The 15,425-nt window shown below is 45.2% G+C and overlaps 1 protein-coding gene across 4 annotated transcripts; it reads right to left on the bottom strand.

Moving 5' to 3' along the window:
• Positions 1 to 1,732: 1,732 nt before the first annotated feature.
• On the bottom strand, positions 1,733 to 15,420 carry LOC122532929 (PHD finger protein rhinoceros). 4 transcript variants are annotated; one of them, XR_006307609.1, is made up of 12 exons: positions 15,148 to 15,420; positions 13,441 to 13,490; positions 12,845 to 13,359; positions 12,271 to 12,427; positions 11,927 to 12,079; positions 11,567 to 11,854; positions 11,311 to 11,484; positions 10,980 to 11,152; positions 10,757 to 10,880; positions 2,918 to 10,464; positions 2,471 to 2,618; positions 1,733 to 2,211 (listed from the first exon to the last, which is right to left on the bottom strand). XR_006307609.1 is itself a non-coding variant. In XM_043662136.1 (10 exons), exons 3-10 carry the CDS (start codon positions 13,300 to 13,302, stop codon positions 3,127 to 3,129), a joined length of 8,865 nt encoding a protein of 2,954 aa, XP_043518071.1. In that variant the 5' UTR covers positions 13,303 to 13,359; positions 13,441 to 13,490; positions 14,035 to 14,131; the 3' UTR covers positions 2,810 to 3,126. The 4 variants fall into 4 exon arrangements, 1 of the variants encoding a protein (XP_043518071.1); XR_006307608.1 differs by lacking the exon at positions 15,148 to 15,420 and adding an exon at positions 14,591 to 14,668; XR_006307607.1 differs by lacking the exon at positions 15,148 to 15,420 and adding an exon at positions 14,238 to 14,369.
• Between the last annotated feature and the right edge of the window lie 5 nt (positions 15,421 to 15,425).

Below are 15,425 nucleotides of genomic sequence, written 5' to 3'. Positions count from 1 at the left end.
TAAAAACAAAAAAAAAAAAAGAAAAAGAAAAAAAGAAAAAAAGAAAAAAAAAAAAAAGAAAAGAGAGGCGAGAATGAATCAACTATCGAACTATGCTACTGTATAAAAAAAGATACTTCCATTCTGTATCGAACTTATTTACACTAAATAGAGAATAAATTATTAACATTTTATTACTCGGTGTAGAATATACGCAAGATGTTTCACCTTACTTGCCTATTTTAAATAACTTTAAATTTATGCGCCTAAGAAATTATTATGTAAAAAAGTTGCATAGTTTGTTTTTCTAGACATTATTATCTATTAACCTATGTATAGCAGAAAATTATTAGTTGCGTGAGATATTAAACGTTTTGTCTTTAATTTTGTAAAATCTATCGAGGAAGACTAAGAGCAGTACATTCGTACTCTCCTTGTCTCTCATAAGATTTTACAAATATCGTAAAATTAAAATATTTCCTAAACTAATAGTGTCTCGATATAGATAAATACTTTTTTTTCTTTATAATACAAAATAATTCATTGTCAAATTATGTGTATAAAATATACACATAATCCTCCAAACTATGTAACTTTTGTACATAATAATTTTTCATCAAATACACAGTGTTTAAAGTTACTTAAGATGTACAAGTTAGGCGAAACATCCTGTATAATGTATAACTTTAATACGTAAACGACAACTGACATTACGATACTGTATATATACTGTATATAAATAAATAAGTATAATGTCATAACGAATCGTTGAGAAATGCGTGTTTTTACGAGTTTACTTTGATAAAAAGAACGGTTCATCGTTACACGTGTTTAATCCTAGATGCGAATAGATATTCCCAACGACAATGATAATTCCGTGACTCGTATACCAAAGTGACAACTGCGCAATTACAATTGATGCGTATTATTGCGGCAGACTATACGATTAATTGATCTAATTCATCGAAGAAATTCGCTACTGCGCAGCAAGATTGTCCTCGTCTATATAACTCAGTTAAATTACATTTTTTTTCTTCTTCCTCGGATTTCTCAGCGTCCGAAAAAGTCTATTTACTTCTTTTACTTGTTTACTGTGTGTTCTCTGCTTTTTTTTTTCTTTTTGCTTTTAAATATACATCTACTTCTACCGTAATGTCAACCGACCGTCTCTGGTTTCGGGAGAGAAGGGATCCACAATCGAGTGAGTGATCCAGCAAGTTATCGGGGAGGGAGGGGTTACCGAACGTTTCTGCGCGGCCCAGGATTAATTTGCCTGGAAGATCGGACCGCGTGGTAAAACACAGCCATCACGTAAGCTTCGCACTGATTACAAAATCTCTTGCTCAGTTTTCTCACACATTCGCATATTCACCGGTCTTTCATTCTCCTCTCTCTCTCTCTCTCTCTCTCTCTCTCTCTCTCTCTCTCTCTCTCTCTCTCTTTCTTCTCTCTTTCATACTCATTCTCTCGTTCACTCGCCGCACATACACTCCACTCTTATTTGACTTAAACTAAATACAATCGTAGATTACAAGTATGTACAATTAACTAGTTCTTACTGCGAAAAGTAGTGACGAGGCCGTGTACGAAGTAATCTCAAGAAATCTCGTCTCTTCGTCTCATCTTTTCTTTTTTCTCTGGTACCTCATTTCAATGTTATACACCACGCGTATGTAATTCAGACGTGCACGACGCATACACAGTCTCGTTTTGCAGAATCTTTTTCGTTTCTTTTTTTTCTTTTTTTCCTTCCTCTTCCTCTTTTTCTACAACTTCACGGCCCGTTGAATTCACACACGTGTCGATTCCATGGAGATCTTCGTCAACAACCTCGACTGTTTCTTCGATCTGCTTTCTCTCTTATCAAGGAAAAAACAGACATCTCTCGTCGTCGTCGTCGCCGCTGCCGCCGCCGCCGCCGCCGCCGCCGCCGCGAAATGGCACGCCCGTTTTCATCTCGTCGAGTATTGTTTTAAGAATAAAACCGGATTATCATTATTATTATTATTATTATTTATTATTTTTTATTATTATTATTATTATTATTATTATTATTATTATTATTACTATTATTACTATTTTCTTTTCTCTTTTTTCTCGAGGAGTATAAGTTCTTCTCGTTTTAACGTGAGAGAACGTCCCTTGAAGCGAGTCCAAAACGAGTATATCTTAGAAGTCGCGACCACCTTGTTTCCTCTCGCCGAAATGAGCGTTTTTTTGTTTCACGTGTTTCTGTTGCCGTAAGAAGGTGAAGATTTATAGAAAGAAATTCATTAAGATGAACAAAGAATAATCATCGTGTGTGTGTCTGTATATATATATATATATATATATATATATATAAAATAATAATAATAATAATAATAATAATAATAATAATAATGATAATAAAATAATAATAATAATAAAAATAATATAATAATAAAATTAAAAAAAAAAACGTGATCTATATAAATATTATAACAGACTAATGCAAGTAATTCTTACATACAACTTGGTAAAAAATGTTGTATCAAAAACTATCACATCATAGGCTTAGTGATTGAACAGTTGACAAAGTTTATACTTGGTATAATTGTATCAATTATAAGTATTATTCGATAACAGTTATTGATAATCTCGAACCCAAACGGAACTATCTGCAAAGCAAAAAACGTTTAATCACCAACTGTTTTACGTTGATACTAATTATTGAGATATAGTATCATTCGGTTTAATGTAATATATATTAACAAAATATTTGACCTGAATTTGAAGCACAAATACCCCAAAACTGAAAAGTTTTGGAAGCCTACGACATCAGCGTTCTCTTTCTTTCTTTCTTTTTTTATTTCTCTCTCTCTCTCTCTCTCTCTTTCTTTCTTATACTCTCTCACTAAGCCAATGATACGCTGCAACAAAATATGGTAAAATTGGTCTTGTGAAGAACATGCAGTACCTCGATCTTCTCGGACCGTATTTCTCTTGGAGGAACAGTCTTTCACCTTATTACGGCAACGTGCTTTTCACAGCATAGTGTAACCGCAAGCGTGTAATCGAGTCCATTTTTCTTTTATTCGATCGTACAAAAGTCGTACAAGCACCTTGTGTGTGTATCATCGTGTTCATGTCCTCCGCTTCATTTTACTCCACGAGTATCATTAATTATCACCTAACTTGGCATCCCTGCGGTATACTTGTCGCGGCAGGACACGCGGAGGAGTCCCTTTGCACCGTACCACCGTTCTCCTCCTCTTCCTCCTCTTCCTCCTCCCTAGAAGACTCCTCCTCCTCTTGGCCCTTGATCGCTGGATTTCTCATCTCGTTCGTCACGTCGGGACTCGGCTCCGGTTTCTCCGTCGTTAAACCGGACTCCTCGCCGTGGTCCGGCGGGCCTTTCAGCTCGTATCCCTCCTGGCAGCGGGTCAATTTTAACCTGATCGGCGTGACCTTTGCCGAACGAACGTTTCTCGGCGCGCTGCCGCCGGTGTCCGGGTCGGTTGGCTGTTTCTCCTCGATGTTGGCAGCCACCGACGGGTAAACCGGCTCGTCCTTGGCCGGTTCCGGAGGCGGAGGGCCCACTCTACTGTCGGTCGGGTGTCGTTCCTCCTCCTCCTCCTCCTCGTCGTCGGTAAGCAAGATGGGCAACTCGTCCGGTGAATCGTTACCCTTGCCCAGTCTTATTATCAACTTCGGCGGCGCGGTCCCACCCTCGAGGATACGCACCCTCGCCTCCTTCTTGCTCGACTGTCGTTTCTTTCGTTTCCCGTTCTTGTCCTTCTTGCTCTTGCCCCGCAGTTTCTCGTCGTTGTCGAAACCGGCCATGATCATACGCCTGAACTTCATGCTCTCTCTCCTCAGCTCCTCGATGCTCGGCGTGCTGCTGGGAATACTGCACAGCCGTTTCTTCGGCGGCCTGATCCTCGTTCTGTCGTCCTGCCCGCTCTCCTGACCGCCGATTATGCTGTTGCCGATCTTGATCTTCAGCTTCGGTGGCCCGCTGTTCGTGGTGGTGGTGGTTGTGGCGGTGGTCGCCGATCTACCGCCGCTGCTCTGCCTGCCTCTCCTCCGATCCGTGTTACCGACCGGAGCGTTCCCGCTCGAGCTAGCACCGTTCGTAGCACTGCCGCGCCTCCTCTCCACGCCGCCCTCCTCCTCGTTGGCATCCAGGAACCCGGCGGACCTCTCTTTCCTTCGTTTCTTCTCCATGTTCGCGTCGACGACCGCCTTGTAGTCCTCCCTCGTCGGTATACTGGTCATCGAGGCGACCGCTTTCGGTATAGTGATCACCGTGCGGTTGATCTGCGGCATGATGATCGGCGCCGATGTGGCCAGGTTGCCACAGCCCGGCTCGTCCATGTTCATGTCCTGAGAGCAGTACTGTCTCAGCAACTCCTTCTTGCGCATCCGTCGGAGATTCGAGGTACCGGAAGCGATGGAAGCACTGGTAGCCGCTGGGGCGATTATCACGGGCGCCTGTTGCGCGAGCGGCGGCACCGACGAGGTAGCGACGTAGTTCGCGTCCAGGAACGGGCCCTTGATCTTCACCTTCAGCTGGTTCCTCGAGTCCGTCAGGGAGACCTTGTTCGCGTCCACGAAGCCGGACGACGAGGCGTCGATACTCGCGTCGAAATTCGGCTTCGAGCAGTCCTCCTGGCCTTGCTTGATCAGCGCGGACCTCAACTCCTTCTCGAGGTCCTCCTCGATGTCCGGGAGGGCGGGGTCGTTCGCCGAGACACTGGTGAACGTCCCCAGGAAGTGGTTCTCGTACGTCTGGCCGTGCAACGTCGAGGAGCTCGAGGCGTCGAGGGTGGAGTTGTACGTTCTCATGTCGACGGGGCCTGGGATGAGCGGTAGGACGGTGTCGAAGCTGCCAGCGTTCGTCTGGCTCTCCACAACGACTCCGTCGTCGCGACCCGGAGAAAATCGTCTGTCCTCCAGGTACTTTTTGCTGCCTCCAGGACTGGACAGCCTCGACTGGACACTTTCTCCGGAGGCCATTACCGTGGAATCTCTCCGCTCAACGCCAGCTGCCGCCGCGTCCGTCGACTTCTTCCGCTCCCTCATGGTGCGCAGGTCGGCGATGTTCGCCTCGCTGGTCGAATCCTCGTCGGAGTCGAAGTCGTACACCGTGCCGACCAGTTTGTTCTGTATGGAGTCGTCGTGTTGCCCGATGCTCGCGCTGGCGACCAGCGAGAGCCCGGAACTTTGCCCGCTTCTACCTCGTCCTCTGCCCCTCCCTCGTCCGCGTCCCCTGTAACCGGAGTGCTGCGCCGAGTTCTTGGCGCCCCTGCCACGACCTCGCGCCCCGGCAACGTTCTTCTGAGCTTCCTGCCTCGGGGACTTGCCCGGTGACTTTCCTTGCAGAGAGGTTACGCGAGCGGAGGTCCTCGTGGGTTTCGAGGGTGACTTTTTCCCAGGGTGTTGCTGGCTCTTGCCGTCCGTCAATGCTTCTTGGAGGTTCTCGACGACGGTCGAGTCGCTGGCGTGACTCTCCGGCGCCACAGTGTTCAAGAAGTTGATCGGCAACGAGGGTGAATCCGTCACTTGCGTTTGAAGTTGTTGTTGTTGCTGTTGCTGCTGCTGCTGCTGCTGTTGTTGTTGCGTTCTTTCTATCGGTTCTGCCGTGGGTGGAACGGTGACTTGCGGAGGTGGCGGCGGCGGAGGTGGCGGTGGAGTGACTATCTTAGTAGGCGAGACCATGGCCGCGGTGAGCGCCATGTTGTGCGAGGAAGACGTGAACGCCGCGGTGCATGGCGAAGCTTGCAGATTCAGCGAATCTTCCAGCGGCTTCACGTGCGGCAACAACGACTGAGCGCCTGGGAACGCTGCACCGAACGCCGGTGGGAAGAGGGCCGGTCCAGGGGAAGGGTAAGGCAGCGGGGCTGCGCAGGACTGCGGCGGGAACAGGCTGACTGGACCAGTTCCGTAGCTGGAGTCCGCGTAGTACGTCGTCTCCATGGAACACGGTGGGAACGGAATGCTCGGCACGTTCTTGTACGGTGGAATGGAATGGTCCTCCGCGGACGAGGCGGAGGTAATCGAAGAGGACGTGGACCTTCGAGACGGTAGAACCTGACTCTCCGCCCACCTGGTGTCGGGACGACCGTTTATGTCGTTGTACGGGGAATTTTGATCGTACTCCTGTTGCCTGACAACGTCGTCCTCCTTCTCGAGCACCCTGTCCATCATCTCGGCAGCCTGGTCGTCCTCCGACGCTGGCAAACCGATCAGGTGTCTGTTCACCATTTCCATGGGGTTCTCCTCTGGTATCGGTTGATCGAGCATCGTCCTCTCGTGCGATTCTTGCTGACTGTGTTGCAGGATCGAATGCGACTGCTGCAACAGATACTGCTCCTGTATGCTGGGCGCGTTTAAGTGGGCACGCGCGATAGGCTCGCTCTCCGGTATAGTTTCGTTGGGGAACTGATGATTGCCGTATCGACGATTCTGCGTCTCCATCAATGCGTTCAGGTGTTGAACATCGCTCAGCTCGAAACTGTTGATACTCGGGGGCACCCATCTCTCGTCCGTCTCCGCGCGATCGAGCTTCGATCGCTCCACCAAGCTCACCTTGCTCGCCTCGCGATCCTCCTCGTACGCTGCATACCTGTCGCTCGAGTAGCAAGCCTTCCTCTTCTCCTCTACCGTGGTCTTGTTGCAACTGCCGGGACGGGTCTCGTTGATAGCTACCTCCTCCTCGGGAATTTCAACGTTCTTCACGTTCATAATCTCACGTTCCACGATAGGCTCGAGGATCTTTGCCTCTTTTTCTAACTGAGTTTGAGCAAGTTCTTGCTGCTGCTGCTGCTGCTGCTGCTGCTGCTGCTGTTGTTGTTGTTGTTGTTGTTGAAGCTGTGGTGACTGTTGCGGTTGAAGTTGCTGCGTGAGCTGTTGCTGTTGCTCGTACGTCTTCTCGATCGGTGGTTCTTCCTTTTTAATTTCGCCATCGGCAGGTACTGCCTCTGATTCGAACTGACTAGAATTTGACTTCTTCGAGAGTTCCATCCGCAATTTCTCCACGAGGTGCAACGTTTCCCTAGCGCTGTCCTCCTTCGAGTCTTCCTTGAACCACAGCTCGTTGTTGAACGAGAAGCTCAACGGTACACCGCGTTCCTCCACGTCTCTCGATATACCGAATCCGTCCTCGTTCACGATCTCCTCCGTCAGCATGTCCTGATCGAAGTCGAACAACTCCGATACACTCGCGTCCTTGCCGTGCTGCGGCGAGAAGATCGATCTGTTCCCAGACTTTCGCCGTTTCTGATGTTCCTTCTCACACTCGACTCTTTCCAAAACGGACTTGACGTTCTCTTGATCTTTCACGCTCTCTTTCGGCACGCTCTCCTCAACGAGAATGGACTGCGGCTCGAGATTCTGCGGCGATTCGATGCCACGTTGCTCGACAGTTTCCCCGTCCAAACACTTCGTTTGATTCCGATCCGATTTCCTCTTTCCAGTTGCGAGCTTCTCCACCTGTGGCATGTCGACGATATCCTTCTTTATCATCTCCTCCTCCATCATCTGTTCCTCCGACTTTGGCCTCTCGATAACAACGTCGCTTTCGTTGACATGGTTCTCGCGGTCCTCGTTCTTCACGAGCTCTTTCATTTGCCGGTTTTCCTCCACTGACTCCTTCTCCTCCTTCTCCTCGTCGCAGGCAACCTTCTCGACCTTCACCTCGGAATTCTTGCTCTTGGACATCTTGTCGTGATGCTCGCGTTTCTCCAACAGTTTGTCCAATCCTCTCAGCGACTTCTTCGGGCTGTCCCTCTCCGCTCTACGCTGCTTCATTTCCTCCTCCAACGTGTTGATCGCGTCCTTGCCACCGATCTTCTTCACTTTCTTTTCCTCGCTCTTCGACGAATTCTCCACGCACTCGATGACTTTCCCCTGATCGACCACCTTCTGCTCGTCCTTCCTGCTGCTCTCCTCATCTATCACGTTCTTCTTCTCTACCATCTTCATCGAGAATTGCTTGTCGGCTAGACGTTTCTCCGGTTTCTTGATCGTTTCTTTCCCGCTCTTTTCATCCTTAGCAACGGCCTCGTTTGGTTTTCGCTTTCTGCTTTCAGACTTCGCCTTCTTATCTTCCTTTCTTGCCAGGGACTGTTGCTTACTAGCCTGACCCGACTTTTTGGGAGGTCTGGACCCAGAAACACTTCTCGGCCCATCATGATCTCCAGACCTAATGAGCAGATCCTCATTAGCCTCCGTTCCTGTTGCTGCTGCTGCTGCTGATGATGATGATGATGATGATTGTTTTTGTTTGTTGTCTCTTTGATCTTGCTTCTTGACAATTGCTTCCTGCTGGTGTGCCTGTGGTTGTTGTTGTTGGTGTTGGTGTTGCTGCTGCTGCTGTTCTTTGGAGGTTCTACGAGGTTCCTCTCTCTCAGTAGGCGGCTGAAACTCAGGTCCCCGCCGCCCATCGGAAGTTTTAAGCTTCTTCTCGGGCAGCTTCTTGAGTTTCCGCCCAGATATTTGCTTTCTCTCAGCATCCTGTCGTTCCGGCGATCCCTTGTTGATACCGGACTGTTGCCTTTTGCTAGCCGCGCTTGAAACCGCCATCGGTTTTCCTTTCGTCCTGTTGTTGCCCGGAGTGTCGCTTTCAGAGGAAGTGGTACAGGAGGAAATGTCCATCAGTTCGTCTGAGAATTTCCTACGTTCCGGATTCTCGGAGTCGCTGCTGCTCTCCGACGAGCTGCTACAACTGTTATTGCTACTGTTGCTGTCGCTGTTGCTCGAAAGTATCGACTTCCGTTCGCTCGACTTTCCGGGTCTCCTCGAACGGCTCTCCTTCGAGATGATCTCCTCTTTCCTAGAGGGGGACTCTTCCTTCTTCGACACCAACTCCTCCTTTCTGGACGAGACGACCTCGTCTTTTCTGGAGAACGAGGAGGAGGAGGACGAAGAAGAGGACGAAGATGACGAGGAGGACGAAGAGGATGACGACGACGACGACGAGGAGGATGTCTCCTCTTTTCGCGAAGCGAGCTCCTCTTTTCTGGAAGAATCGTCCCTTTTGATCTCCTTTCGTTTCCCCGTCTCTGGGGATTCCTTCTTCGACCTTCCGTCGAGCGTTTCCTGTTCGATTTGCTGTATAGTCTTGGTACCCATACCGCTCTTGATGTGCTCCGCGGCCTTTTTTGCAGCTTGCCTCTGCGGCACGTACGCCAGAATCTCCGTCCCGTCCTCCTTGTCGAAATCGTACACGTCGTTGTTTTTAGTTTCTTTCAACTGTTTGTTCTCCCTCTGCTTTTTACTGGGGCTTTTGTCTTTCGATTGTTTCGACGAGGAACACTTGGGCAGTTCCTCGACGGGAGATTTGATTATCTCTGGCATAGATTCCGGCGCCGAGTTGTCCTTCTTGCCTTGCTGCGTACGTTGCATGATCTCCGATGCTTTCTTCGCAGCTTGCCTCTGTGGGACGATTAACGCCGAGGGTATGTACTCTTTCTTCTTGCTGCTGCTTTTATTCTGATTCTCTTTGTTCTTCAATCCTGTGTTGTGATACGCCGACTCGACGTGTCTCGAGTCCTTGCTGAAACCTTTCTGCGAATTTTTCGACAGATTCGCCGCGGAGAATTCTTTCACTGCTGCCTTCGTGATCAACACCGCAGAGTGGGACGCGTGTTCCTGGGAATCGGAGTCAGTGTCAGAGTAAATAGCGGAAGCAGTGAAATGCTTTGTCGCGCCGCCGCTTAACGTTAACAATTCGTCGCTCTCGCTGCCAGAGGCGCTCCCCAGTTCTTTCTCCATGTGCTCGAGCGTGTGCGATCTACTGTTCACGAACTTTTCGTTTTCACTGTTCTCCCTGAGCGACGAGTGCAGCTTGCCGGCCGACTGGACAATCTTCTTCGTTTTCCTTCGCGACGGGAGCTTGGTCTTTGTCGAAACGTTGCTCTCCTCCTCCGTGCTCGACTCGGTTTTCGATTTCTCAGTTGTTTTCGCCTTCGCCGCGTCCGTTTCGCTGCTACTGACAGACGATAGATCACTGCCATAGAGATTCTTCCTTCGGACGGAGCCGTTGAAGTATAATTTTTTACTAGATGCACCGTTGAAGTCTTGCTGTTGCTGTTGTTGCTGCTGCTGCTGCTGGCTCTTCTTCTCTTCGGTAGTCGGAGAGTCTATACCAGCGATTCTGGCAATGATCGTGTCGAAGTCGTGAGTATGATCCTCCGAGTCGGGATGGGAATACAATCGGTCGTATATCGAGGGTCCGTGATTTGCTTCCATCACGGCAACGGCTGCTGCTGGTGGTAGAGGCGGACCAGACATTACCAGAACCTGTTTATGGAAAGTCTGTTCCCGTAGTCTGAGAAATGTTCGGCAAAGTTTTTCTCTTCTGCCGACCATGTAACACAGATTCCGCACCCTTTCCAAGTCCTGGCGTAATTGCACGAATGTCCTCATCTTTTCGAGATCTGCTGCTTGGCCTTGATTACGAGACCCGCTACCCGAAAGTTCTCCGCAACGCGGTGCCAACAGTGGTTTGTTATGTCCGGCCTGGAAAATGTCAAATACATTTCACTGAAAATTGATTCACGACGAAAGAAACTTGATGCAACATGACGTTATATCTATATTCTCTGCATATTGTTAATTTAAATATTAGTTTATTTAAAAAACAATAGAAATTTAACCAGAACGTGGGGTAAAATTAAATTTAAATTCTTGTATTACTGCAGAAAGAGAATGTAATTATTTTTATAATTATAATCTTAAATGAAGAGTCATAAGTTAATAGGAGATTATTATCAGTTTCAACCAATGTGCAATGTTTTTAAGCTTTACTTACCCTTCTCTTGAGTTTCCAATAATTATAGATATAAACAATGCCATCAGGATCTACGTCTAATTGCTGTGAAGCGATATCCTTTAAGCTCACGTGTTTGTCAAATTCCGCTTCGATTTCTTGTAGTCTAACGAAAAAATAGTAGCCATACAATGCAATGATCAATGTTTTCCTTTATGAACTAAAGTTAATAAAGGAAAACAGATCGGGAAATGATTAAACGTACTTTGCAGCGCGCGCTTGATTTTTTTCTTCAGAAGTCATGTCTTTCCTTTTGCGTCTCCTAGATTCCGCATCTTCGGAATCTGATCCTGCTTTGTCAGCTCCACTTCCTATACTGCTTCCAGTGCCTTGAACTTTGTCTTTTGTATTTGTTCTACTATGTTTCTGGCAGTAAGACTACAGATAAATTATTTATGTTATTCTTTAATTCTAAAAAATTTTTTTCTTATAATTTAATATTTTCTGAATCGATATTTACATTAGTTGATATATATGAAAATAAAAATATTTCATTTCTTCTATAATGTTTAAAATAATTTTTTATTGAACAATACCCTTAATTTTACTCCATCGTCAGCCATTTCATCTTCAATAATTGCCTTCATTTCCAAGCCATATTTGAAGGCACACGTTACATGATAAGCTGTCTTACACGTCTTTATACTGCACTGGATGCAAGCACCGACTCTTTCTCGGCACAATACACATATTAGGGCCCATCGACTTTGCTATAATAAACAAATATTTTTATTTTTTCATTTAATGAAATTTGTACTAAACACATGTATATAATATATATATTTCATGTACCGGAATGCTGGATATTTTTGTAATAGGTTCCATCCTTTCGACACAGCCAATGCTGACTTCTGGGATCCATAAAGCACAAGAAACATGAGCCCACTTTTGGCCACTACGTGTACATTTCATAGCACCACCTTTATTAGGACAAAGAACACAATCTGGTCGTTGACTCAGAGAACAAGTTCTGCATAGCCATGAACCATCCGGTATTGACGTAATTCCATAACATGCTTGATGTACACATATGTTACAACAGTCACAAAATACCATCTCATTTCCTTCCTCAGAATCGGGCTAGCAAAATAAGTTTTAACGTGTTTCAATATTGTTAATGCTAGTTTATGAAATTAATTAGAAAATACTTACAGATCTGCAAACATCACAGATCACATTTTCATCATATTCAATACCAAGACCTTCTTCATTTTTCACTATAGTCTGTATTCTTTCCCAACAACGAATTTCCAGTTCTTCTATTACACGTTCTAATTGCGATTCCGTAATAGGCAATTGACCAGCCTAAAATTATAATACAGCAATGTAATAAAATTTTGTACTATTTTGAACAAACATAGTTTTATATTGTTACTGTAGAGTTACTATCTAAGCAGTTAAAGCTCCTTCATTTTTTAAAGAAATCAAATAAAAAATTTCAATTGATTCGTGTAACAAAATTTCATATGATGAAAATTACTCAATTTTAAATATACCTGTGCACGTTCACCATTTAATACATCCAACCAAGCTATATCAGTATCATCGAGGTCATAGGCACAAGCTTTTTCTGCTCGTGCTGGTGTTGTACTTAAATGATGATCTTCAGGATTAAAATAATCGTCACGAGATATCCTTACGAACTTTTTGGGTCTAAAAAAACATTGTCACAAAAAGAAATTACTAAAAGACTTTGTATTATGTTTATTTATGTTGTATCACTCGTAATTATTAATATGTACATGTTTAAAATTCAATTAAAAAATGAAAATAAAAATTACATTTTGCGAATTCTTTTCTTACGAATGAAGAATATGAATTTGGTTTTAAATTATTTTTTAAATATTACTATCTTTTTAGAAAAATCAAAAAAGATCAACAATTTCTCAAAGTATTCTATCCTTTCTTCAACTATTTTATTATGCAAGATTATGCTCTAATATCTAAAAATGATTTTACTCTTTGAGCATTATTTGGTATAGCATAGAATATAACATTACTTGCTATATAATTATCATAGTCTAGAATTATTTGTTTTTAAACATATTTAAAAAAAAAAATTAAACTTACAGTTTAAATTCACTGTGCTGCTTTATGGGTGTTGCTTGTGTGATTGTGACTGTTGGTTCTGGAAGGGAGTCTGGGTTGACAGGTACTTGAACACCTCTCTCCCATTCTTGTTTCCATTGATCAGTAATAACCCAATATTCATTGGGACTTAATGGCTCGCTGTCAGGTAATTTCATTGCGCTAATCAAATCCTTACGAAATAATTCTGCAGGAGCCTCAGCAGAGGAGCGGTTATATATACTAGAGATTTTAATGTCACAGACTGGTCTGGGGGTCCAGGATGCCCCTCCTTGACTGGACGACGCCATCGTCTCCTCCTCTTCTGAGGGCCCCATGGTAGCTGCCAGCGACGACGAACCCGTCGCTGGACCCAGCCTACATTTGCGCCTTTTGATTGCGCCTGGGCAAGACGCCAAATCATTGTCGTTTCTATTTATTCGCTTGCCTCGCTGTGCCATTCTACTATACCAAGTAAGCTAGCGATACGTGGCACGTGCAGGTGAGCCGTGCACACCCTAAAACGTTTTGTTATTGTAAATTAAGCAAACGATAAAAAAGAAAATTAAGAAAAGGAAAGTGATTATTCAATTACTTACTACATAGTCGTCCATGTATTTATTATCTAGAAAGCGGATTCCTCTTGGAGCTGCAACAAAAAACATAATTGTAGCTTTACCCTAACTAAAAGGGAAACTAAAATAATTTTATTCAAAACTTCTTTAAACAATTATCAATTGCATCTATAGTGCTATAAATGATTCCCTGTGCAAAATTAACTATTCTTTACAAATAAAGGAATATTTATCAAATGTTGCATGATTTTAATAAGAGTATTACATAAAATAAAACTTTCATGCTTACATACAATAAATGGAGTACGTCACATATAAAATGAAAACAAAACAATATATAAAATCAACAACGTATGCATCGCGTCAAACTATTTTAAATTAACAACTATTTACAAAAAAACAATGGAAAAGAGAGACAAATCTATTGAGAATGGTACTTAAACACAATGATAATACACAACACCAACTGTGTACAAAAAAAAATACATGGAGTACGATCATTCAAACATATTTCATACGATACACACTGTTTAACAATGTTCATCAAAATAACTGGAAACATGTTGTTACACGTAAGAAAAATATAAGAGCAACTATGTCTGAAGGGACTGATATTACACAGAGATCATAAAGCTCAAGACACAAAGCATTCCTTTGCAAAGTGAATTTTTGAAGGTAACACTTGAAATTCAGAGCTACTCAATCAACACAAATCCACAACTCTGCCAATTAGCACATATTCGGTTGTTTATCTCGGGATTCTAGCAACGTAAACATGTTTGAGAGCATAAAACTCGGACAAAAGGACTGATGGTATAGACCGATTGTGTTGCAGGGGGTCTGCGGCCGTTGATCCTCGATGGCCGCCGCGGAGAGGTTATAAATGGGGCAGTCCAGCAGAAAGAGTTAGAATCTGAACGAAATCGTTTCCCCGTAACGTAACGAGACGCTGAGCAGTTGGAAATGCACGATAATCGTGGTGAAACTGATGGCCGTGGCGGGTGGCATGTAAACATTGCGACGGAGTTACTCCGCGGCGACGCTCGAGCGGCGCCGAGGCTCGACCGTGATGGATCGCCGTACGACTTTCGATGACTCGACACGAGGAAGTCGAGACTCGCGGCCGTGAATTGACGTCTAGAAGAAGATCGGGCGGAGAGTCGAAAATGCTCACGGGTCCATTGGGCTGGTGGTGCTCCTGCTGGCCGACAACATTGACAATACAGATGGCGACAGGCTCGACTCGCACACGAATCTCGATACACACGTACACACATCGGGACGCACACGCAATCGAATTTCAACACACATGCACACAAGTGTAAGTAAATACGCACACGCGACGTGAGTGCATCGGTGTGCACAGGCGTAAGTGTACACGCACACGACGTTGGTACGAACACGCGAGCACAGGTTCGACACGCACACGCGGACATGAACACGCACGCGCGCGCAAGAGTGAGCAAGAACGAAAGAGACAGAAAAGGATAGAGATGGTTGGAAGGCAGTAAATGCCTTATTATTGATCTATCGGCGGAGAGGGTGATTTCGCGCGCGATGATGCACGTGACAAATAATAGCCGGTACGTCTGATCGTGAATGATCGAATTATTCTTCGATCGGTAGCTCCGAGATGGCAGTAGTCCGAGTACGCCTCTGTCACGGCAGCCTAACCAAGATGTCCTCATTAGCAATTCGAGTCGCAGCCGCGACCAACTCGGTTTTACTCACTTCGTGGCCCCGAGGGCTCCTGTCGAGCTCACTCGACGCCCTCAAATAGCCTCCGTAAGGACACCCGATGGCTTTCTTCCTCGCGCGGTGCACCAAATCGATATTATATTTACATTAATGTGGATACTGCTGTTTGGCGCCATCATGCCTAAAAAAATAACTGTCTGATCGCGGAGTCACGTGACCGCACGACATTGCAAGATCTCGCGATTGCTTTTATTCATAGGGCACTAACAGTTCTGGGAACCGAGCAGAATAAGAAACCTGTAAAATAACTA

This window comes from Frieseomelitta varia, unplaced genomic scaffold (genome assembly GCF_011392965.1).
Source record: "Frieseomelitta varia isolate USP_RPSP 00005682 unplaced genomic scaffold, Fvar_1.2 scaffold_483, whole genome shotgun sequence".
Taxonomy (NCBI): domain Eukaryota; kingdom Metazoa; phylum Arthropoda; class Insecta; order Hymenoptera; family Apidae; genus Frieseomelitta; species Frieseomelitta varia.
Note: the sequence above shows the minus strand (reverse complement) of the source record. Positions and strands in the feature narration are given on the sequence as shown.

Bases quoted from the DNA above. Each gene is read 5' to 3' on its own strand.
- LOC122532929 (XM_043662136.1), bottom strand. From the start codon at position 13,302: ATGGCACAGCGAGGCAAGCGAATAAATAGAAACGACAATGATTTGGCG. The intron at 12,428-12,844 runs GTAAGTTTAATT...ATGTTTTTTTAG, and splicing joins CAGCACAGTGAATTTAAACT to ACCCAAAAAGTTCGTAAGGA. The intron at 12,080-12,270 runs GTATATTTAAAA...TTATAATTTTAG, and splicing joins TAAATGGTGAACGTGCACAG to GCTGGTCAATTGCCTATTAC.